The 25,353-nt window shown below is 46.4% G+C and overlaps 1 protein-coding gene across 2 annotated transcripts in view; it reads left to right on the top strand.

Annotated features, from left to right (window-relative positions):
• Positions 1 to 219: 219 nt before the first annotated feature.
• MELTF (melanotransferrin) overlaps positions 220 to 25,353 on the top strand; it is a 61,776-nt gene continuing 36,642 nt past the window's right edge. Inside the window, exons 1-6 of one of the 2 annotated variants that reach the window (XM_006129846.5) lie at positions 220 to 535; positions 6,796 to 6,859; positions 7,415 to 7,569; positions 16,068 to 16,167; positions 22,573 to 22,755; positions 23,082 to 23,238. In XM_006129846.5, the coding sequence (XP_006129908.2) occupies positions 7,480 to 7,569; positions 16,068 to 16,167; positions 22,573 to 22,755; positions 23,082 to 23,238 (530 nt within the window). In that variant the 5' untranslated portion in view covers positions 220 to 535; positions 6,796 to 6,859; positions 7,415 to 7,479. The remainder of the gene's footprint in view (positions 536 to 6,795; positions 6,860 to 7,414; positions 7,570 to 16,067; positions 16,168 to 22,572; positions 22,756 to 23,081; positions 23,239 to 25,353) is intronic. The other variant, XM_025188106.3, reaches the window with a different exon arrangement.

The following is a 25,353-nucleotide window of genomic DNA, read 5'->3' as shown; positions in this document are numbered from 1 at the left end:
ACACATGATGGCATAAATCACAAATCATGTTTGTGTGCTGGATGAACAGGAAGATGAGTCCTTGATCATATAACTGACATGGTTAGGTCCAGTGATGGTGTCACCAGAGTAGATATGTGGACAAAGTTGGCGACAGGGTTTGTTGCAAGGGAAATTGTTAACATGTTATTACCAATTTGACCCAGCAGGTGGTGCTAAAACAATGACAGGTCACAATCTCCACTGTCCCAGGTATTTTGTGCTTGGAGTTTGGCTTTCTGTTTGAAGACTGCAATTCATGTAAACGGATGCAGATTTTCCTCTCTGTTTAGAACAGACTGTGTGGCGGAGTGACTGAGAGTAACTGTTGTTTTGCAGTGCACACGTGGCCATGTGAGAATCTTGGTTTCCAACAGGGCGTGGTCTGGAGAGGGGCAGAGTGAAAAGTGTGCTCCATAAAAGGAGTGATTGCTGGAATTCTGAAGGCACTGCATACACACAGACCTCATCATGAGCTTCCAGAGCATGGCTTATTGTTTCTGCTTCTTTCACACAGGTAAGTGCCTGCTAATCTCAAGAGACAATGTTCATGCTGCTGTTTGGTACCTCTGGGACTGACCAATCTGTGAGATGATACAGCACAAGCAGAATTAAAATAATTTCATAATCACTGTGTTTCTGCAGGTGAGCGGGACGTGGTGGGAGAACAGGCAGTTGAGTTAGGGGAAACAAATCATTATTGGCTCCCTTTCATTTGTATCACATATTTGGCCACATTGATTCTGTATCTTCTGTTGGTCCCATGCTGTTTATTCTGGCTGGCTATTTCAGAGGGGATCTTGGACCAACCTGCTCTGCATGAATATTACAGCTTCACATGGCCCATTTTTTGTAGGTGATTGTGCTACTTAATAAAGTGGGCATTTGCTGTAGTGTATTTTATTGTTCCATCATGTGCCTTGGCCTCCCTCTGTACTTTGCACTGTAGTGAGTGCAGAAGCATTAAAAAGCTGCTTGTAGGACAGAGCATGAAACATGAGGAGGTGTCACACAGTGTGGGGGTGGAATGAATGTGGTGCTAAAAACTGACTGAAATAGTCCCATGTCAGAGGAGGGACCAGAGACAACGGGAAACCCAAGGACTGAACAATTCATACTTATCCATGGAAATCTCTGCCAGGTGGGATATGTGAACTCAGGAAGGGCCTGCAAGTGTTGGACAATGGACTGAAATGCCTACGTTGGCTGGAAGGAGAGTTGGCTTTTGGGAGGGCCAGCAGTTTTCAGGGGGGAATAACACTGCTCTGTTCCTGTTGAAGAAATTCTCCAATTTTAAAAAGGCTACCTAGTGTCATGGCTGCTACTTGTTGATCTGGTCCCCGAAGTGTGTAAAGACTCCTGATCAGACTCTCTCAGTTGCACTTGCTAAGCAGAGCTCATGGGTATGAAGCAGGAGAGTTGGCACCAAGAGGTTCAGTCGCAGAAATGTTGCAACCATATGATCTACCCTTAATAACACATGGGATCTCTGGGGCATCTGGCACACTTTTCTCCGAGGGACTGTTTAAAAACTGGGACATAGCATAGATTATGTGGATCTGCGATGCCCTAATATTCCCGAACCTTTTTTGTTATGCATCAGGATTTGTGTTGCTTTTCTCCCACTCCTGAGGTGATTCATTTTTATTATTCTTTTTGTCATTGTAGACCCTAAGCATCCGCGTCATGAACCAGGGCCCCGTTGTGCTAGGCGCTGTACTAACAGGTCAAAAAACTCCCTTTCCAGAGAGCATACAATCTAAGTACAAGACAAAAGACAACAATAGATGGAACAGACAGAAGGCAGAGTACAAGGAGACAATATTGTCTAAATAGCCAAGCGAGACACTGGGAGCAAGAGGTATAGAACACACAGAGTGAACATGGAGCAGTGGTAAATGGCATGTTAGGTCCACAATTTTGTTTCCTCTTTGAAGGGTGGTGGGGTGTACTTAGGAAGAGATCAGTTAAAGGGAAGGGAGGGGACAAGTATGGAATGAATTTATAGTAAAGAGACTGGAGGGAGCGGAGAGGGGAAGGTAGGGTCGGAGCAAACAGTCAATGAACACAGGGCAGAGAGAGAGAAATAAATGTCAACAGCTCTGTCTGGAATGTCCAGGAGTCCAAAGGTTTGACTGACTGATCAGATGCCTGCTGGCTCGCTATCTCTAAAGCACTTTGAAATCTTTCAGGAAAAAGAGAAGCTCTTGTGTATGTGTAAAATGATCTTGTTTTTTTTCCTCATTGAGAGAGCTCCTGTTGAAACTCCCACAGAATATTAATGTCCCTTAACATTTTCCTGATCCTTTTGTAAAGTGCAGTACATTACCCCACTACTGCACAACACCAGTATTGTTGTGTTGCTAAAGCAGTTGATAGGTTGTTTGACAGTCTGATGCTGAGACTATGCTATCATAGGGCCTAGGAATGTATTTCAAATCGTGGTTACCAGCCCCCACCATCTCAAATTTAGTGTACCTCTGTGGAGCACCAGGAAACTGAGTAAACAGTTCAGAGACTAGCTTGCTGTTTTAACACATGCTTGGCCAACTGTAGCAGAGGACTCAAACCACAAGTCCTCTCTATGTTCCTAGCTCCACCTCAAATGGGTTAACTCCCTCTGGCAGACTAAAAGGCATCCTCTATGACAAGAAGGCACCTGGCCAGATGCTGAGAGAAAAGATGCATTTTAGCAAGAGAGAAATTTCCACTAAGCACCCGTAAGCTGAGTGAGGAAGAAAGAGGTGGCTTCATGCTATTTCATTACATACGCTAAAAAAATGTGGAGCTAGGCAGAGGCCGTTTATTTTTCATCTCACAAATTAATGAGAGTAAAAAGTGATCGTATACCTTGCACAATGAAGTCTTATCTTCACAGACCACTGTATCGGAAACAGGAACACGGCTATTGGAGAATAGCACTTAGCCATATGTTCTAAGGCACTGAGCAATAGTTGGAAATACAATAATTTTGCATTTAATAGAAAAAGTGGAGTCTTTGACTGTGGGATGCTAGAAGCTTCCACAATGAAGGAAAATGACTATCATGAACTTGTACATGGATTAATGAAGAAGACAATGTGCATCCTTGTTCTCCCAAGGTCACCTGAGCTTCCGTGAACTGCTTGATCTCCCGAAACAAGCTATAGTGCCCTGACACAGGACTCTTCGGCTGTGTCTAGACTGGCAAGTTTTTCCGCAAAAGCACCTGCTTTTGTGGAAAAACCTGCCAGCTGTCTACACTGGCTGCTTGAATTTCTGCAAGAACATTGACGATCTCATGTAAGAAATCAATGCTTCTTGCAGAAATACTATGCTGCTCCCATTCGGGCAAAAGTTCTTTTGCGCAAAAGGGCCAGTGCAAACAACTCAAATTTGTTTTGCGCAAAAAAAAAACCAATCGCGAAAATGGCAATCGGGGCTTTTTTGCGCAAAAGCGCGTCTAGATTGGCACGGACGCTTTTCCACAAAAAGTGCTTTTGCGGAAAAGCGTCCGTGCCAATCTAGATGCTTGTTTCCGCAAATGCTTTTAACGGAAAAACTTTTCTGTTAAAAGCATTTGTGGAAAATCATGCCAGTGTAGACGTAGCCTTCCTGTTTTCTAATAAGCCTTCTATTCATTCCATCTGGGGCACCTGGCATTGGGTGCTGTTCGAAGACAGGATACTGGGCTAGATGGACCTTTGGTCTCATGCTGGATAGTTATTCCTACTTTCTTAGAGTTGCAGACCTTTTCTAGTTAATGACATAGGGTACGTCTACACTACAATGTTAATTCGAACTAACTTAGTTCGAATTAGTTAATTTGAACTAACGGATCCAGACTAAAAAACTAAGGATGGCCGGAAGCAGTGCCGGCAGGGCATCAGAGGAGGACTTAGAGCGTGGAGCTGCTGTCTCAGGCTAGCCGAGGGCTGCGCTTAAAGATTCCCGAACCCCACCCCGGACAGACAGTTCTCAGGGGTGCCCCGCTTGCAAAGCAGTCCTGGCTTGGATTGCCCGGAGTACCCACACTGGGCACATCACAGCACTCGGCCATCAGACCGGCTGCACTTGCCGCAGGCTGCCATCTGGGGAGAGGGGGCAATTGGAGGGCTGCAGGAGAGCTTCCACCCCCAGAAGCCCGCAGAGCCAGCCCAGTCCTCCCCATCGGGGGCTCGTGCCCCATTCCTCCCTCACCTCCTTCCACTTACCCTTCCCTAGCCCCTCTTTTTAATGTACAAAATAAAGATAACGTGTCTTCCAAAATGGAATCTGTCTTTATTGAACAAAACTGGGGGAGACTGGGAAAAGGAGGTGGGAGAGGGGAAGAGAGAGGCTGGGAGAGGGGAGGGCAACTAAAATGATCAGGGGTTGGGAACAGGTCCCATATGAAGAGAGGCAAAAGAGACTGGGACTTTTCAGCTTAGAAAAGAGGAGACGGAGGGAGGACAGGATAGAGGTCTCTAAAAGCATGAGTGGGGTGGAGAGGGTGCATACAGAAAAGTTCTTCATTAGTTCCCATAAAGGAGGACTAGAGGACACCAAAGGAAAGGAATGGGTAGCAGGCTTCAAACTAGTAACAGAAAGTTGTTCTTCACAAAGCAAAGAGTCAACCTGTGGAACTCCTTGCTGCAGGAGGCTGTGAAGGCTAGAACTAGAACAGAGTTTAAAGGGAAGTGAGATCAAGTCATGGAGGTTGGGTCCATGGAGTGGTATTAGCCAGGGGGTAGGAGTGGTGTCCCTGCCCAAGGTTTGTGGAAGGCTGGAGATGGATGGCACGAGACAAATGGCTTGGTCACTGTCTTCGGTCCATCCCCTCCAGGGTCCCTAGGGTTGGCCGCTGTTAGCAGACAGGCTACTGGGCTAGATGGACCTTTTGTCTGACCCAGTACGGCCATTGTAAGCTCAGGGCTCAGGGTCGGGGGTCTCAGTGGACCACCTTGATTTTCATGCACACCTGCTCCTGGGTGGCCAGGCTGGCAGCTCTCCTGCCCTAGCCGGCCACTTTCCTGTGCCTAGTGCGGAGGTCATGGACGAGGTCCACGATGTCCGCAGTAGCCCAGGCGGGTGCCCGCCTCTTGCGGTCCTGGGCAAGCTCCCAGGAGCCGCCAGCCTGGTCCCGGGAAGAGGGGGTGGGCTGGGGGGCATCGCGTGGGTGGCTCGAGCCGTGCCAGGTGCAGGGTCTGCTGGCTGGGTGCTGGCAGGCTTGCACCTGGCACGGGTACCGTAGCCAGCCCGTGCCGCTTTAAGGGGTCCGTGGCCGGGAGGGGGGCAGTAGAGTTTCCCTGGTGTTGGCCAGAGTGGCCACCAGGGAAACCTGGGGAGGGCTAGCCTCCCACTAGTTCGAATTAAGGGTCTACACAGCCCTTAATTCGAACTATTAAGTTCGAACTAGGCTTAATCCTCATGGAATGAGGATTACCTAGTTCGAACTAAGCGCTCCGTTAGTTTGAATTAAATTCGAACTAACGGAGCGCTAGTGTAGCGCCTATGAAAGTTAGTTCGAACTAAAGTCCGTTAGTTCGAACTAACTTTGTAGTGTAGACATACCCATAGTGAGAAGCTTGCAACAGTACAGCCTGTTGGTCTGAAAATTGGTTGAGAAATGTCAGGATTCAGTCTTTTTTTCTAATGACTTAGTAAAAGCACTGTCACTGCTGGTTTTAGGTTATTGACACTAGTAGCATTATTCCTGAGTCAGTCTCTGTTTTAGTGACTGTTGCTGTGCAAAACAGAGCTGAGGGTATTAGTATGGCTGTTTTTGCAGCACTCTGAGGGTACGTCTACACAGCAGCATTATTTCAGAATAATAGATGTTATTCCGAAATAACGTAGTCCGCATCTACGCACAAGCAGCTATTTCGACATAATGTCGAAATATTATTGGGCTGGAGGACTACTTACTCTGGCTCCTGTAACCCTCAAGTAGTAAGGGAAGTCAGAGGAAGAGTGCTCTATTTTGAAAAAAGTGCCGTGTAGATGGTCCCAAATTCGAAATGAGCTGTTTCAACTTAAGCTACACAATTAGTGTAGCTCACGTTGCATAGCTTATTTCGAGTTTAGCCCTGTTATGTAGACATATCCTGAATGTTTCAAGCTGGAGAAGTTTGTCATAGCCCCTGCCTGTTGAGTGCTGCTGTGCTAGATCCTTTCTTAGGCTGATAGAACCTCTCAACTTTACAGTGCTGTGGACGTGTCCCTTTGGAGAAAGGCTACAGTAGCAAGCAAATGAGACAAATCCTAACCCGGGTCCATTCAAACTGTGAATGTGCATATTGAATATGTGTTTGTGAGAGAGGCTCACGGGCCAGCTGCATGTACCAAACCCAGCAGAAGCTCCTGATTCTCGTATGTGCTTGTTTGTATGTACAATTACCCAACTGACACTTGAAAATATCTGTTTAACCAAATAGCAGTGTTGCAGTTTTTGCAGGTGCAGTTTAGATAATCAGGTGACTTTCCTGCATTGGAAACTGACATCTACCATGCCTGCCTAGTTCCCGCGTATTTATCTATACATCTCATTGAGTGACAGGAGTGGGGGCCTCTTACAGTTAAATATGATGGGAGCAACTTTTCTCTTCTATGCTCTTCCAATTCTTACGCCCGGGTCTTTGAGCATCAGGGACTGTTTATTTGTTTAAGCTGAATAAGAGACAGGACTTCACCCAAGCCAATCCATCGTGCTATGTTAGACTGGCACTTCACTGGGGAGCCACTGGCTTTTGCGTGGTGTAATTGTAAACAATCATCCCAGCACTTAGTTGAGAAGAAAACCTTCTCAATATGTCCCAGGTTCACCATGAATCGACAGACAACTGACACAACAGCTGCTGCTCTCTAAATATTGCTGCTCTTGGTAAGTATGTTGTTTAAATGGATATTTTGTAGTGTTCTTATTTTTCTTCATGATAATAAAAAGTTGCATAAACCCAAGACACCAGGTGTTAAATGACTGAATTTTACTGCTGATCATTTACAAGAGCTTCAGCACTTTACGGTTAACAAAGCCTGCCAAGCCCCCGCAGTAGGACTGTGCTGCTACTTGCATCGAAACCCAACTTTTTGCCACACAACTAAGGGAACTGTGGAGACTGGATAAACAATATACCCAGGAAATAAGGTTGTATCATTCTCATAGGCGCTGGGGATTCTTTGTATGCGCTTATCCACTCTGTTTTCATACTCCTCTATCAGCATGTGACGATATGAGAGATGGATCCAAACTTGCTCCCATTTAAGTCATTTACAAAACTCTCATAGAGTTGAATGAAAATGGGAGTGGGGCCGTAGGCCATAGCCTTCAACAAGCTGTGAATTTTAGTGGTCTGTCCCTTCTGTTACCAGTACACAGGGAGCATAGTTGTATAGGCATTATCTGATCATGGAGTCTTGCCCTGGTGCTTTGTTTCAGCTCTCAGCCTGCAGCATGTGCGGTGGTGCACCATCTCTGAGCAAGAGCTGGACAAGTGTAATGACATGAGCACAGCCTTCACTGATGCCAACATCCTTCCCCAAGTATCGTGTGTCCGTGGTGGCTCGGCCATTAACTGCGCCAATATGCTCAAGGTGAGTTTGAAGTCATTACATTATGGCCCATATAGTGCTTGCTATGCCTTATTGTGCCACTTCTCCTCTCATGGGCCCTTAGACTATGTGCAAACTACTTATGGTACGTGTCCTGTGCAACCTTGTCTTTTGCTGTAACACTCTGAGCACCTTTCCCAGGCCTGAGGAAAAACTGAGTGTGGCTCAAAAGCTTGTGTCTCGCATCAGCAGAAGTTGGTCCAGAAAAAGCTATTTCCTCACCCATGTGGTCTCTCTCTCTACTGAAAGATAAGCAAGAGAATGAAGACATCCACTCACTGACCTAGACTCTACTGCACTGAACTTCTCATAAAAGCAGGCAGATGAGAATTCTTGTACAGGTGTTTACACTTTAAAGATCCCCTGCCTTGGAATGGCTGGACGGATGGATTTTTGCATTCAATAGATAAAACTGAGTTTTAAAACAGAAGGTGGTCCTGTCTTTTTTATTCACCTTTGTGGCCCAGTCACTAGGAATATAAACATGAACCCTACCTTGGCCCTTTAAAAGAAAAATCTCAGAAGGATAGCTCTGTTAGTCTTTAACTTTAAAAACAACAAGTAGTCCTGTGGCACCTCAGAGAGTAACAACAAAATATAGTATCAGAGGGGTAGCTGTGTTAGTCTGAATCTGCAAAAGCAACGAGGAGTCCTGTGACACCTTATAGACTAACTGAAGTGTAGGAGCATAAGCTTTCGTGGGCAAAGACCCACTTCGTCAGATGCATGTAGTGGAAATTTCCAGAGGCAGGAATAAATATGCAGGCCAGGATCAGGCTGGATATGACGAGGTGGATCCAATCAGGGAGGATGAGGCCCACTTCTAGCAGCTGATCTGGAGGTGTGAATACCAAGAGAGGAGAAGCTGCTTTTGTAGTTAGCGAGCCATTCACAGTCTTTGTTTAATCCAGAGTTGATTGTGTCAAACTTAAAGATGAACTGTAGCTCAGCAGTTTCTCTTTGAAGTCTGAAGCAAAATGCAGGACAATGTAGCACTTTAAAGACTAACAAGATGGTTTATTAGATGATGAGTGGGCCAGACCCACTTCCTCTTTGAAGTCTGGTCCTGAAGTTTTTTTGCTGCAGGATGGCTACTTTTAGATCTGCAATTGTGTGTCCAGGAAGATTGAAGTGTTCCCCTACAGGTTTTTGTATGTTGCCATTCCTAATATCAGATTTGTGTCCATTGATTCTTTTACGTAGGGACTGTCCAGTTTGGCCGATGTATATAGCAGTGGGGCATTGTTGGCACATGATGGCATATATTACGTTGGTGGATGTGCAGGAGAATGTACCAGTGACAGTATGGCTGATCTGGTTAGGTCCTGTGATGGTGTTGCTGGTGTATATATGTGGGCAGAGTTGGCACCGAGGTTTGTTGCAAGGATTGGTTCCTGAGTTCAAGTTATTATGGTGCGGTGTGTAGTTGCTGGTGAGAATATGCTTCAGGTTGGCGGGTTGTCTGTGGGCAAGGACCGGCCTACCTCCCAAGGCCTGTGAAAGCGAGGGATCATTGTCCAGGATGGGTTGAAGATCACTAATGATGCGTTGGAGAGGTTTTAGCTGGGGACTGTAGGTGATGGCCAGTGGTGTTCTGTTGGTTTCTTTCTTGGGCTTGTCCCGTAGCAGGAGGCTTCTGGGTACATGTCTGGCTCTGTCAATCTGTCTCCTCACTTCCTCGTGTGGGTATCGCAGTTTACAGAATGCTTGTTGAAGATCTTGTAGGTGTAGGTCTCTGTCTGAGGGGTTGGAGCATATGCGGTTGTACCTCAGTGCTTGGCTGTAAACAATGGATCGTGTGGTGTGTCCGGGATGGAAACTGGAGGCATGCAGGTAAGTATAGCGGTCGGTAGGTTTTCAGTATAGGGTGGTATTGATATGACCGTCACTTATTTGTATCGTGGTGTCCAGGAAATGGACCTCCCGTGTAGATTGGTCCATGCTGAGGTTGATGGTGGGGTGGAAGCTGTTGAAATCATGGTGAAATTCTTCCAGAGTCTCCTTCCCATGGGTCCAGATGATGAAGATGTCATCGATGTAGCGTAGGTAGAGAAGGGGTGTAAGTGGACGAGAGCTGAGGAAGCGTTGTTCCAGGTCAGCCATAAAATTGTTGGCATATTGTGGGGCCATGCGGGTGCCCATAGCAGTGCCACTGGTCTGGAGGTATATGTTGTCACCAAATCTGAAATAGTTGTGTGTGAGGATAAATTCACAGAGTTCAGCCACCAGTTGTGCTGTGGCATCATCAGGAATACTGTTCCTGACAGCTTGTACTCCATCTGCATGTGGGATGTTTGTGTAGAGAGCCTCTACATCCATGGTGGCTAGGATGGTGTTTTCTGGAAGATCACCTATGCAGTGTAGTTTTCTCAAGAAATCCGTAGTGTCACGAAGGTAACTGGGAGTGCTGGTGGTGTAGGGTCTGAGCAGAGAGTCCACATAGCCAGACAGCCCTTCAGTGAGAGTGCCAATGCCTGAGATGATGGGGCGTCCGGGATTTCCAGATTTTCCACAAACCTGGTAATTAAGTCAGGCTGGATGTGTCCCAGTCATAGCATGTGATGTGGAGATGCAACTGGTAAAGCCAGGGAAATTGTAGCTGTGAGGGGCAGTGGAGTTCCATGAGCAAGTGCTTAGAGCCACAGGATTGCAAATTAGGAAATCCTTAATTTTGGCACAGACTCCCCTTGAGGCCAGGGGCAAGTCACTTAATCTCGCTCCTCAGCACCCTTAGCTGTGTAACAGGGACAATTCTAATGATTCACCACATCAGACTGCTGTCAGATTGAACTTGCAAGTCAGAATCTTTGTTGCTTCTGTCAAGAGATCTCACTGTGCACATCAAAGGCTGCTTGTGTCCCTCCAAGCTCTGTGTGTGTCACCTTCCCATCCTCCCCCCCCCCCCATTTCAGAGACTATCTGCAGCCTCCCCCATCTCAGTCTTTCACCCCAGGCCAGAGACTCTGTGTCCCCCATTTTCTCTCCATGCTAAGGTTTTTGTGTGTGTGTCTTTTTCCACAGAGTCACATACTTCATTGCTTTTATTGGCTAAGCTGAATCCCTTCTCCTTCCCATTCCAGATCCCTGCTTCCCACCCTACTGGTCTCCAAGTCCCTGTTTCCCTTTCCTCTCCACACAGTGCACTCATCCCTGCTTACACCCCTGGCAGCATTAAGAGGGAGCTCTTGGGGAGGAGTGGGGGTGGGAGACAGGGAGAGCTGAGTAGGAAAGAGAAAGCAAAGACCAAGGTGAGAGGGGAAGGGGTGGAGATGGGCAGGAGTGATGTGGGAATTGGGGGAATGGAGGTGGAGAGAAAAAAGGGACCTGGTCCTAGAGGGGAGGGAATGGAAGTTGTGTGGCATGGAGAAGCAGAGACCTGGAATTGAATAGTGGAGCAGGGGAAGGGAAAAGAAGGGACGGCGGGGGGAGGCAGAAACATGGAGGTGGGGGGTGGGGTGAAGATGAAGCAGGGATCTCCAGCCCAACCTACAAAAGACATGAAGTAATCTCCTCAGAGCTGGCCGGATTCCTTCTTGCACGAGGTGGAAGTGTCCAGGGTGCCCTGTAATGGTGCTGAGCGAGGAGAGGGTGGAGGTGCCACTGCTGTGTGGGGAGCTGAGTTTGTCTGTCTGTCTGTCTTTGAGTTTTCAGATTTTCACCAGAAATCAGTAGGCTTCTGCCTAGAATATATAGATTAGATTTGGTTTTCAGGCATTAGCAAACAGAGAAATGCCATCCAGTAGTTGAGTGTATAGGGTCTTGCTTCACTTGTCCAATTACTAAATACAGGTAAAGCATTTATTGGCAGAGAGAGCATGCTAGAGCAGGGCTCAGTGCTTATTAATCTCTTACACCACATGTCTGTGTACAAACCCAAGACGGCTTGGTAGGTAGAAATAGTGAGGGTTAGTCCAAAGGGCTTGCTCATATTGCTCAGCCTCAGGGAAAGAGATAAAACTTCCATGTGATCTTAGACGGGAACAGGTCATTTCTGTGCCCAGCTGCAGAAGAAGGATAATTATACTTCCTTACCAAACAGTGAGGCTTAATTAATACACATTTATAAAAAAATGTTTTGATGTCCTCAGATGCAGGCTGCTAAATAAATGCTAAATATTAATACTGAAGTCATACTTATATTCCTGGGACTGACTGAAATTGTAAAAAGTACCTTGAGATCTGGTCTTCTATAAACAGATGATACTTTACCCAGCAATAAAATACAGATGCTTCTGTGGTGCAAGGGGAAAAGAATGCAAGATCTAACTCATGTGCTGAATGTAATAACCCTAGTGGTTCCTGATCAGTAAATACCCCAATAAAAGATTCTGTCACAGAATTTCTAAGAGTTTTTGTTGCAGATAGGCCAGGGAAAAGCCAGAAAAAGATACACAAATTGCAAATCACAATTTGCGTATCTTTTTCCGCTTTTCTTCCGAAAGAGTCTTTTACAACATTTGTCCCATCTACATGGAGCCAAATGTTGGTGGGGGGGGAAAGGATCTTTCGGAACATCCCTTCTTCCTCATAAAACAAGGTGAACAGGGATGCCAAAAAAAGCGTCTGCTTTTCTGAATTTTTTTTCAGAAAAGCAGATGTGTTCCTTGGACATGGCAGAGCTTTTCCGGGATATCGGAAAAGCTGTACCCTGTAGACATAGCCAAGGACGCCTAACACAGGTATGCCTCAGGCACAACCATCCTGGAGATTTTTTTTCTGTGCTAATGATCTACTAAACATTTGCTCATTGCTGTGCGATGTATAGGATTGCTCATGATCTCTGAGTCTGCAGATATAGTGAACTCTGCTCTCTGAGGAGGGAAGGGGAGGGCTAGTGTTGGGGGTAAGGACTGGATACCTAGGCGTCTGCTGTTTTACAGAGCCATATGACTTGGACTTAGTTCCATCAAAATGTTTCATGCTATGGGTAAAAGTACATAATTTCCAACAATAGCCTAAGCCATTTTAAAAGCATTTGCTAAATGCTCCATCCTTTGTTCCTAGGGTCTAACTAAAACAATCTCCATTGAGAGAGTGGGCAGCTAGATACTGTGATGGAACCTTAACAAATACTGTAGACAGACAGACAGAACAAGGTCCCTCTCAGAACAGTAAACATGATAAAATAGTGCCTTGCTAATACGCTTATCTGATGTGAAATCCTTTTGTGGGTGCTTTCTCTAGATGTCTCCCTCAAAAGTATCCCTGACCGCCAGAATACATAAGGCATTACTGCAACCAGCATTCCTTATGTGGATGTAATCTGGATCAGAACAGAAATTAGGGCTCATAAAAAGTTTCAGAATACAGCAGGTAAAAATATTCTCAGATGAGCTTCCTGGAGGTACAGCATGCACATAAACATTTCAGCTGAAAATTGCCAAACTATAGAGTGACTAAAAATGTAGCAACAAGTGCAAGTTTTGGGTTCAGCCCCAGGAATCTGGGCTCTTAAAATAACTGCACATAGGACATTGATAGAATTTAAAGTCTCTTTACTCCAGTAGCAGGCCAAAGACAATCTGACATAACACAGCATCTGTTTCTCCTACTTCCTCTTTTACTTGATCTTAGGTCACAAGTACTATAGGATTAACCACACTTGCTTGAGATATAAAATAGAGTAAATGATTGCTAGGGGTGATGGTCAGGTAACTGTTATCAGACAGCGAATGTAGATTGCTAATATAATTTCCTTAGTGTACATGGTGATTAGTCTATCCATGGGTGCTTAGCCCCAGGCTCATAGCATAGAAGTCATATGCAGTCCTGATGCTCCAAGAACATCTTTGGGACAGCTACAAAATCCCAATTTTTCATTTCATTAATCAAACTCCAAAACGTTTGTTCAAGAATATTACTATACTATAACGAATAGTCTAGTAGCACCTTAAAGACTCACAAAATAAGTAGATGGTATCATGAGCTTTTGTGGGCAAAACCCACTTCTTCAGATGACTAGAGTATTAAAAGTCCAGATCCAAAAATAAATAAGGGAAAGGGGGGATGGAGGGGCGAAAAAAGACAATGAATAGATTAACTTAAAAAACAACAAATGGTCTGGTAGCACTTTATAGACTAACAAAACATGTAGATGGGATCATGAGCTTGCGTGGGCACAACCCACTTCTTCAGTCTTTAAGGTGCTACTAGACTATTTGTTGTTTTTTAAGTTTTTCCTGTTACAGACTAACTCAGCTACCCTTCTGAAGCTAGTGAATAGATTGTTCAAATTACAAGAGGCTGAAAAGAACAGTTAGCACCCCTATTGTCTTTATGGCTTGACCTCAGCTCTCACACCCTGGAACCCTTACTCTGCTTACGCTACATTGATGACACCATCATATGGATTGACAGGAAAGAGACCCATGAGGAATTTCACAGGGATTGCAACAATTTCCACCCCACCATCAACCTCAGCCTGGATCGATCCACTTCCTTGATACTATAGTACAATTACATGATGGACAAATTTCCACCACCCTATACCGGAAACCTACCAACTGCTATGCTTACCTTCATGCCTCTAGTTTCCATTCCAGACACACATCTCTAGCCACACTCTAACATTTAACCAGATTTGCTTCAATCCCACAAAGACAAACACCTACAGGATCTATATAGAGCATTCTTAAAACTGAAATATCCACCCAGAGAAGTGAAAAAAAAGATTGACAGAACTAAAAGAGTACCCAGACATGAACTACTTCAAGACAGGCCAAAAAGAGAAAATGGAATTCTACTTGTCATCACCTACAGTCCACAACTTAAATCCCTCCAACGCATTATCAACAATCTACAAACTATCCTGGAAAATGACCCCTCACTCTCACAGGCCTTGAGGAAAAGGCCAGTCCTCACCTACAGACAACCCCCTAACCTCAAACAAATTCTTTCCAGTAACCATGCAATATATCTCCATCATAATCATCCTGGAACCCACCCCTGAAATCAGCTGTGGTGCCAACTCTGCCCACATATCTACACAAGTGATTTCATCAGTGGACCCAACAACATTAGCCACTACGTCAAGGGCTCATTTAACTGCACATCCACTATTGTGATCTATGCCATCAAATGCCAGCAATGCCCCACTGCAATGTATATTGGCCAAACTGGACAGTTTCTACGGGAAAGAATTAATAGACATCAATCAGATATCCAAAAAGGCAACACACAGAAACCTGTTGAGAACACTTTAATCTTCTTGGACACTCATTAATGGATCGAAGTCACCGTGTTGTTTCAGGCCAATTCCACAAGCCAAATACACAGAGAAGGGATGGAACTTTAACTTCATTTACAAGTTAAATTCTTGTCAGATTGGAATGAACAGAGATATCAGCTGGCTCCCACACTACCTTCCACATCCTAATGACTTCACCAACCAACCAAACTCTGGAGGTGCTAATTGTTCTTATCAAACTCGTGTAACTTGAATAATCTATTCACTGTCTTTTTTCCCCCTTCCTTTCCCAGCCCCACCCCCTTCCTTCTTTATTCTTGGATATCTGGATTTTTAATACTCCAGTCATCTGAAGAAGTGGGTTTTGCCCACGAAAGCTCATGATACCTTCTACATGTTTTGTTAGTCTTTAAGGTGCTACTAGACTATTTGTTGTTTAAGTTTTTCCAGTTACAGACTAACTCAGCTACCCCTCTGAAGCTTATACTACATACAATTTGTTGCGTTTATTAGGAACAAACCATCTAGTGGAATAAATGTGCAGTACGTTAAACAGTATTTGGAGTGAAGAGAAAAGTCAAATGAGCAAAGACACTCTCAGAACTGTTATTTTGTTTAAGGTGAATATGAGCGGCACTTGTTCCTAGTTTCATGATGAACACATTCAAATACAAAGTTACTATGGAAGAAAATCCTTCTCTCCAAGAACTATGCCCAGGTCTCTGCTGACATTTTTTGTTTTTGATATTTTATACCAGCATACATTTAAAAAAAGAGCACACTTGTCTTTGGTATCAGTATTTTTAATCCTTAAAAAAAAATTGCCACAAAGTGCCTCAGATCATGAATTTAAATGTATGATCCTGTACCTTTATCCCTACCTTCCAGTTTGAGAGGATTCCCTAGAGCTGAATGGAGAGCTAAAAGTGGGGCAAACTAGTAAAAAATGTTGGGTTCCAAACTCTCTCACATCAGCAAAATGCAGTGACCTTTCTGAAACTGTAGAGTGGAGTCACCACAGTCCTGTGCTTTTCAACAGCAATAGGAACAACCTCACCCCTGGTTTTATATTAAAGACCCAAATCTGGCTATGCAGAGTGGTGTGACATATTCTCTCTGTTTATTAGTAATCTGAATGACACAGAAGACTATGAGAGAACACCCTGGCCAGCTAGAGATTAATATCTACCATGTTTGCAAAGGGTCATTGAATTTATAAAAGTTTTGCTCTCAGCTGGTGAAGGGGTGTTAACAGCTGTGATGAAGTATAAATTATGACTTTGTTTTTACACAGAATAATTTGGCAGATGCTGTGACACTGGATGGTGGCGCTATTTATCAAGCTGGTAAAGAACATAATCTGAAACCTGTGGTTGGAGAAGTCTACGATCAAGGTATGTGTACACAAAAGAATTGAGGTTTACGGTCTAATCTCTGGGCAAGGACTGTGTCTTCCTACATGTTTATGCAGTGGTTATAAATGAAGGAAGGTCACAGTGTGGTGATATCTAAGGGAAAGGAAACTGTCCTTTCATCAAAACAGAAATTTATTTTTCCTAAAACAACTATTAGCTCATTCTGAAGTCAGAGAGGAAAGGAAAATGACCAGATAGAGGAGCCAGAAGTGTGATTTGTTACATGCAGAGGTGGATTAAGATTTATTCAGGCTCTGGGCACACCCTAGCGGTAAAGGCCCCCCATATCCAAAGGGTGCCAGAAAAGAGAGGGGGCAAGGAGGACCACGCGCCCCTCCCCCCCACACTTTTTAACATGGACGTAGGTGCAGAGTGGGGATGGTAGGGTCTGTGCTTTGTAGTGGGCAGATCAGCTCTCCTGCTGTGAAGCACACTCTCTGCTAGTGGCACCCATCTTTTCCTGGTAACCTTGCCCCATACTCTGCTCTTCCTCTTCCTTCTGAGGCTCTGCCCTCTGGCCAGCCCAGAATCTGGAGCCAGACCAGGGAGTCCTGCACTCACCACCTGCACTCTTGGGCACCCTGTGCTCCCAGGACAGTCAGAGAGTCTGGAGCTCCCCACAATGGCATGGGCTCCATGGGTGGCTCTTAGCATGGCCTGGTTTTGGCTTCTGGCCTGGCCAGGGGTTGAGAAAGAGAAGGAGCATGAGGCAGGGTCACAGTTCGGGCACTGGTACCCAGATCCCTGCTACAGAGGTTCTAGCACTCTTTTGGTGGCTCCCTAATTGTCTGGAGCCCCTAGTCATGGGTCCCACAGCAGGAGGTTGGCAGGAGAAATGCTCCATTCTATTTCCCTTACTCCTTGCGAGGAGTAGGAGCATCGACGGGGTGGAGGATTCCCTCAGAATTCCAGTTATCAGGTTGTTACTAGAACCCACTAAATCGAACCCCAGAAAGATTGATCTCTGAGGCATCCCATCCACAGGTAGTATAGATGTGGCCTCAGATAAGTACAGACTGTAAATCTGACCACCTGTCCCTGTTTCACTGAGAGGGAACTCAGGCACAGCCTTTGTCTACATTAGCATGTTCCTTCAGTTATCCCTATTTCCATGGTAACATGATGGGACTGCTAGTGTAGGCAGCCCACTAGCATTTTAACTTCCCCTTTCCTCTTACTTAGCTAAAATCAGCTCTTCAAAGACACTGGCAGTTCTTCTTTGAGTGGGTGCTCATGTCCATTTGCGTGAGGTGTGCGCACGCCGTATGCGCAGTTCCTGGAGCGTTTTTTCCCCCAGCGGTACTTGTCGGGCCTGCAGGTTGCCCCCCAGAGTGGCACCGCTACAGCAGAGCATAAGTGCCCCTGCGAGCGCTCCCCCTGCTCAGTTCCTTCTTACCGCCCATGACGGTCGTTGGAGCTTTGCTGTCTCGTACAGATCCCAGCTAGGATAGTTTGTTCGCCCGTTGGCAGTTAGTTCGTTATTGTTGTTTGTGTATTGTAGCTGTTAGGTACTTAGTTAGAGAGGGAGAGGGTGATGCCAGGTCCACACAGCTTTTAACCTTGTGTGTCCTGTGCTAAAGGGAGGCCCCCACGATGCTTGTCTAAAGTGTCTGGGAGAGTCCCACCTTACAGACTCATGCAAAATTCGCCGTGGGTTTAAACTGTGTACATGGCGGGAAAGGGATTCCTGCTTAAAGCTGCTGCTTATGGAGTCAGTTCTCCAACCAGCACCATCTAGAGAGCCCGCGGTGTGCAGTGCACCAGCTTCAGTGCCGGAGGCGCAACCGGGATCCTCCCGTACCGGGGTACCGAAGACGTCAGCACCGAGGCACCGGTAGCAGTCTCCGGCTCCAAAGGGTGAAGGACTCCAGGGGAAGATCACCCAGCCATAAGGCACATGGGGACCGGCACCGGCACCATCGTTCTCCAGGCCTGGACTCTCCTGGTACTAGTTTTAGGGGCACGCAGAAGAGGAGGACTGACCCACCCTGGAGACTGGCGCACTCCACTCTGGAGACGTTCGAGGCAGCTCGTGAGTTCATCGGGCTGACGGCCTTGCCTCCATCCCCCCCCGTCCCCCAGGGGCCATGGTGGCACCAGTAGCTTCCTTTAAACCGGGGGCCTGGTCAGCACCAGTAACTTTGGAGGCACGGGCATTGCTGCCGGCACCATCGTTGGTTGTGGAGTCAGTGCCTGCACCGACGGCGTCGATGAGGGCACTGGTGAATCACCGCACTGCACCGGTGGGGGCTGCTCCACTACTGGCACCAGCACCTGCACCGGCATCCGCAGCAGCACCTGCACCGGTACCTGCACCAGCAATGCTGGCACCGGCGCCTGCACTGGCACCGACAGCACTGTTAGCATCAGTCCCTGTTTTCGGTTTGGTACAGCAGTTGCCCGGCACCAGGGTCCCGGCACGGCTATTATTGCACCTGCCTGTACAAACCCATGTGGGAAAACTGGAGTCCATGGCTCAGTACAGGCCTACTCTCACTCCTGGGCAGCCCGTCACGGCACTGCCCTGGTTGGCGTCAGACTTTTCGAAGAGTCGCTGCGCTCTGTGAGTTCGTCTCGGGTTTCATCCCAGTACCGCTCCCATTCTTGGCACCAGCTGGTGCCACAGGAGTTCCAGCAGATGTGGCCCCCGCAGGCTCAGCTGGCCTGGCCTTTTTGGATGCCCCAGGCCTATCATCAGTGGCAGGCCCCGATGCCACCCTCACGTATGTCCAGTGTCTCTCAGAGAAGGAGCACACTGTCTGCCTCGCTGTCAAGGCCTCCTCCATCCTCCCAGGTGGACAGCCCACAGAGGCAAGGGGAATTAGGAGAAGTGCCTCCAGTGGCTACTCCACAACCCACTTGTGTGGAACCCCAGCAGCCGGTCCACTCTGCAGAGATGATGGAAGACCCCAGACCTGTTTGGGAGTCCTCATCATCATTGTCCCCCGATGAGGCCCTGGCAGAACTGGCCCCATCTATGCCGGCAATGAATGCCAGGTCCCATCAGGAACTGCTCCGTAGGCTGGCAGCTAATCTGGAGGTGCCGGTGGAGCCGGTGACTGAGGACTCCGACTCTATGGTCGACATCCTCACTGAGAGTGCCCCCGCAAAGTTGGCCCTGCCGCTTAACAAAACAGTGGCTAAGATCACTGCTGCCTTGTGGTAGACACCGGCATCCATAACCCCCATGCTTAAGGGGTTCGAGAGGAGGTACTACGTTCTGCAGCAGGGCACAAGCACCACTATTCCCATCCAGTTCCAGGTTCGCTGGTGGTCCAAGCGGCAGTGCAAAAGGAGAGGCAAGGGCAGCCGGGGCTAATGCCTAAGGCCAGGGAGACAACGCACCTGGACTTGTTGGGACTCAAGGTTTATGCGACTGGTGGAGTCCAACTGCACATTGCTAACCAGCAGGTGAGGTACAGCAGTGAGGTCTCAGACACTATGCCTATATAACACCTGGCAGGTGATGGATAAGTTCCGGGACAGGCTGCCCCAGGATGGTAGGCAGGAATTTGCAGCTATGGCTACGGAGGGTAGGACTATCGCCCGTACAGCCCTGCAAGCTTCCCTCGGTGTGGTGGACTCGGCGGCTCAGACCATGGCATCTGGCGTGGTCATGCACCGCAGTTCCTGACTACAGGTGTCAGGGATCCTGGTTGATGTCAGTCCACAATCCAGGACTTGCCCTTCGATGGGAAAGCCCTATTCTCTGAGCACAGAGACTCCAGGCTGCATAGCCTGAAGGACACAAGGTCTACGCTTAGGTCACTAGGCATCTACACTCCAGCACCTCAGAGGAGGCAGCTTCTGAATAGACAGCCGGGGAGGCCTCGGTTCCAGGTGTCTCAACCGAAGTACTGGAGGCGTAGGCCTCGTGCTCCTAGTGGGGGTTTTGGCAGTGCAGCAGATGTCGTGGCTGCCCTTAACAGACATCGCCGCCCACGGGTGGACACGGTTAGTGGCGTTAGTCCGAAGGTCCGAAACGTTTACACGCCCGAACATCAAGTCCCTCCAGCGTGGCTTATCTATGGCTAACACAGCCTGAGCATGCTTGCTCGCAGGGGGTGCAGGCGGTTCTGCTGGGTAGCAGGAAACCGACTATCAGGTTGTCCTATGCTGCCAAGTGGAAAAGGTTCTCCCTGTGGGCTTCCGGGAATGGCATAGATCCATGTCTGGCCCCTCTTCCGGTGGTACTGGACAACTACTTCGACCTGCGTCAAGGAGGCCTGTCTACCTCATTGCTCAGGGTGCACTTAGCGTCCCTGTTAGCTTTCCACCCGGGGTTTGATGGCAGAGCCCTGTTTACGAAGCCGGTAGTCAAAAGGTTTCTAAAGGAGCTAGATAAGTTGTTCCCTCACATGCGGGCACCTGTGCCTCAGTGGGATCTGAACTTGGTGCTCACCAGGCTTATGTCCCCACTTTTTGAGCCCTTGGCCACATGTTCCCTTAAGGTAGTGTTTTTAGTAGCCATTACCTCGGCACGCAGGGTGTCTGAGCTTCGTGCCCTGACGGTGGAACCACCGTATTTGGTGTTCTCGGCGGATAGGGTCAGACTACGCCCCCACCCAGCGTTCCTCCCCAAAGTGGTACTCATCATTCTATATGTCTCAAGACATATATTTATCCGTTTTCTTTCCAAAGCCACACTGCTCCCCTAAGGAGTAAGCTTTATATACCCTCGACGCAAAAAGGGCGTTAGCCTTTTACATAGACAGAACGAGGCACTTTCGCAAATCGTCTCAGTTGTTTATTGCTTTTGTGGAAAGCATGAAGGGGTTGCCGGTATCGGTGCAAAGGTTGTCCACTTGGAGCTCTTCAAGTATATGGGCGTGTTATGCGCACAGAAAGCCGCCCCAGGTTAAGGCACACTCCACTAGAGTGCATGTGTCCTCCACAGCCTTTGGGGCGCAAGTTCCGATACTTGAGATTTGTAGAGCGGCCATGTGGTCCTCTGTCCACACGTTTACGTTGCACTACGCGCTCACCCAACAGGCCGGGGATGCTGTTGCTTTGGGTTCTGCTGTTCTCGGTTCAGTTCTGTTAAAAAAAAAAAAGGGGGGGGGGGGTTATATATCGTATGGATGATATAAATACCTCACTTGCGTTCCTTTATTATGTCATGTTATTCAGTTAAATAAATTTCTGGTTGGTTGTTCATCACCCTTGAGTTGTGTCTCATTAGGAGTGTATCTCCAACCCCACCTCCATATGGTTTCAGTTCGGGAGTCGCCTCATTTGAATGGACATGAGCAACCACTCGAAGAAGAAAACAGGGTTACTTACCTGTAACTTGTTCTTCGAGATGTGCTGCTCATGTACATTCGATTCCCCCCCTACCTCCCCTTCATCAGCGTCGCCAGGAAGAAGGAACTGAGGAGGGGGAGTGCCGGCAGGGGTACTTATGCTCCACTATAGCAGTGCCATTCCAGGGGACGACCTGCCAGCCCGACGGGTACCGCTGGGGGGAAAACCACTCTGGGAACTGCTCTGGGAATGTGGCACGTGCACACCTCATTTGAATGGACATGAGCAACACATCTCGAAGAACAACAGTTGCAGGTAAGTAACCATTTTTTTTTGTGCTCCCACCATTGTCATCAATGGTACTGGTGGAACTGCTAGTGCAGTTGGGTGTTGGGAGGGACAGGTGAAGAGAATTGTGAATGTAGACAAGCCATAGGTGACAGCCTGAAGTCTTCAGAGAATAAGTTAATAGTACTTGTACCATTAGCGTTCATGAGTTTCCTAGATTAAGACTCACAAGCAGGTAAATTTGAAATTAGACACAAAGTTTTAACGATGAAGGTTGTTAACCAAACTACAAAAGGAAGTGGTGGATTCTCCATTTTTTGATGTCTTCAGTTCAAGACTGGATGCCTTTCTGGAACGTATGCTTCAGTCAAATGCTAGTTATCTTTAGTCAAACACAAATTATTTGACTCAATATAAGGGTAATTGGTTGAATTTTAATGTCCAAGAGTCAAATTAGAGGATCTAATGCTCCCTTCTGACATGAAATTTTATGAATTTGTGAATCACATCAACCATAAACTGGTGAAAATAATGCCTTCCCCTTCATACTCGGGCCCTGATGCTATAAAATACAAATTAAATTAAACTAGAAAGTAATTATGGGGAGTTTCTCTTACAAATTAAAGTATAAATATATCTGCTAAGTAAAGCTTAATTTACAAAAACATTTAAACAGGAAGAAACAACAGGCCAAACTTATTACTGAGGTCAGTAGAGATGTACCAGAAATGTGAGCTGTGTGCCTTTTGAATATGGATGTGAAAGAGTATAAAAAGGTGCCAGGTCAATGTCTCTTATTGTAATTCCTTTACTACATAAGTTTCATTTTGTTTCCTTTTTGTTTCTGTGTAGAAATTGGCATTTCATACTATGCAGTGGCTGTTGTCAGAAAAAACTCCTTCATTAGCATCAACAGTTTGAAGGGCGTAAGGTCATGCCACACAGGCATCAACAGAACAGTTGGCTGGAATGTTCCAATTGGCTACCTCATTGATAGTGGCCGCATGTCAATGATGGGATGTGATGTTCCAAAAGGTAAGGGTTGCTGGGATGTTACCTGTTCTCCAGAGAGGCCTTGTCACTGAACATTGGCATGAATGTGGACTCCCTGGAGAGCAGAAGCACTCGCATAGACAAGAACCTTAGGTTCTAGCTGATTTTCCCCCCCTTGTTTTGTTGCGTGAAGCTGCTCAGATCAGCTTTTAGCCCAGTGTATTTAGTTACAAATCATTTTTAAAAACCGACAGAAACTGTTATCACTTTTTAAATGTATGCAGATATATAATTAAGGTTTGCTAAAATGTGGTCTTGCCATTTTGGTTTTAATTGCTAAAATATTGTTACCTTAATTTCACTTATAGCTGTTAGTGAATATTTCAGTGCAAGCTGCGTTCCTGGGGCCAATATTGTAAGTTACCCCAAATCCCTCTGTCAGCTTTGTCAAGGGGATGCATCTGGGCAGAACAAATGTGAGAGCAATTCAAAGGAGAAATACTACGACTACAGCGGGGCTTTCAGGTAACGTTTTAGTATATAACTTTTAACCTCTGTCTGTCTATGCTACTCCCGTTGCCAAGGGAGTAGCATATCTGACCTCCATTTAATTTTCAGCAAAATTCTGAGAACCAATGAATAATGCTAGTAGCAAACCTGTTAAAACATAGAGCTAAATATAGGCAAATCCATGGCCTGAATTTATAATCTGAGGTAATCTTAAAATAATTTCACTATTAGATTTTTTTTTCAAAATTAAAACTTCGATACACAGGCTAAAAGGGAATAACTGTTGTTTGATACAAGCTCTAGGTCTTATTACTTGGTTTGTGAATGGAAAGCCCATTGACGTTGGTTTCATCTTCATCAGTATTCACCTCCTGGGAAGTTGTATCTTGATATTCACCTAAGCACAGTCCATAAGTACATAACATGCTTGGATTTGATGCCATTTTAGAAAACACTGAAGAACCCTGACAGTTTTTAAACCTGAACGTTAGGCTTAGACCACAACACAGAAACCATGAGAAGCCATCCGTCTGCTGCAAAACAGCAGTTTTGAAACATTGGTTGAAGGTCTGAATGACTTTTCCCTAGCACCAAGAATACACCCATCTTTTCTACACTTTTTGGCCATCTCCCTTGTGACGGAGTGAGGTCACAGAAGACCCCTTGGGGGTGATTCCCGAGGTACTGACATGGCCACTCGCCTTCCCATTCTATGAGGCTTCTCACCGCCTGGTCCTGCTGGACCAGCTCTGCTGGTCTCCCACCCTGAGATCATTCCCCCACCCCTGAGAAGCAGTACAGATGCTAAACCTCTTCAGGTCCAAGGAGAGTGCAGTTTAGGGCCCAGCTTCCTGGGATACCACTCCCCAAATGGGATGAAAACACCCAATGAATTACCTGGTTAAGCTCCCTTTAGCAATGAAAGGGAGAATGTACATGCTGGTTGCCCCTCCAGGTAACAATTGTTTACACTGGGTTCGATAGAAAATAAAAGTGATTTTATTAAGTACAAGCAGTAGGATTTAAGTGTTAATAAGTGAGAACAGGCAGATCAAAGTAGATTACAAATCAGAAGAAACAAAAATGCTGAGCTAATTCTACACTGAAACTTTATCACAAACTTCTTCAAACTCACCCTTTTCCAGCTGCCCCTCTAAACCAGGATTGTGTCCCCACCCTCGGGTCTTTGGCTGCTTCCCTCAGGAACAGCCCAGCCAAAAGACAAAACACTCCTACCTTCCTAATCTTCTCGAAGAATTCCCTTACTGTATGGGGAGTCACCTGGCACCCAGAATACCATGGCTGTACGGGCTCAGTCGCCTTTTGTCTGAACAGCACGACTGAAAGATACAACCTAGAATCATTCAGGCAATATTCCACAAATGGGGAGTTTCTTACATCAAGCTCTTCGCAACCCACAAGAATCGCAAATGTCACCAATTCTGCTCCAGAGCAGGTTCTGACTAGGGATACCTTGGAAACACCTTTCTTATCACCTGGACCATACCACTGCTCGATCGCAGAGGATCAGGACCATTAGTTCCCTTAAGGGCTACTTGTTAGTTATTACCACATTCCATGAGCCAATTGATGGTTCCTCAATTTTTTCCTAGCCCATCACCAAATGATTTTAACAGAGTTCCAAATAATATATTCAGTGATTCAGGAACTTACACCTCCCTGGGACTTAAACAACATCCTCACAAACCTCATAAGGCCTCTATTTGAACCTTTAGCCACTTGCTGTCTTCAAAAGAGTCACCGTGGCTTAACCACCATGTAAAAGAAGCAGTGAGGGACAAAAAGGCATCTTTTAAGAAGTGGAAGTGCAATCCTAGTGAGATAAATAGAAAGGAACATAAACACTGTCAAATCAAGTGTAAAAATGTAATAAGAAAAGCAAAAAAAGATTTTGAGGAACAGCTAGCCAAAAACTCACAGAGGGGTAACTAGTGGTGTCCCCCAAGGGTCAGTCCTGGGACCAGTCCTTTTCAACTTATTCATAAATGATCTGTAGAAAGGGGTAAGCAGTGAGGTAGTAAAGTTTGCAGATGATACAAAACTGTTTAGGATAGTCAAGACAGAAGCAGACTGTGAGGGACTCCAAAAAGATCTCACCAAACTGAGTGA

Source organism: Pelodiscus sinensis, chromosome 10 (assembly GCF_052426305.1).
Source record: "Pelodiscus sinensis isolate ZL-2025 chromosome 10, ASM5242630v1, whole genome shotgun sequence".
NCBI lineage: Eukaryota > Metazoa > Chordata > Testudines > Trionychidae > Pelodiscus > Pelodiscus sinensis.
This window is presented reverse-complemented; position numbering and strand designations above follow the sequence as displayed.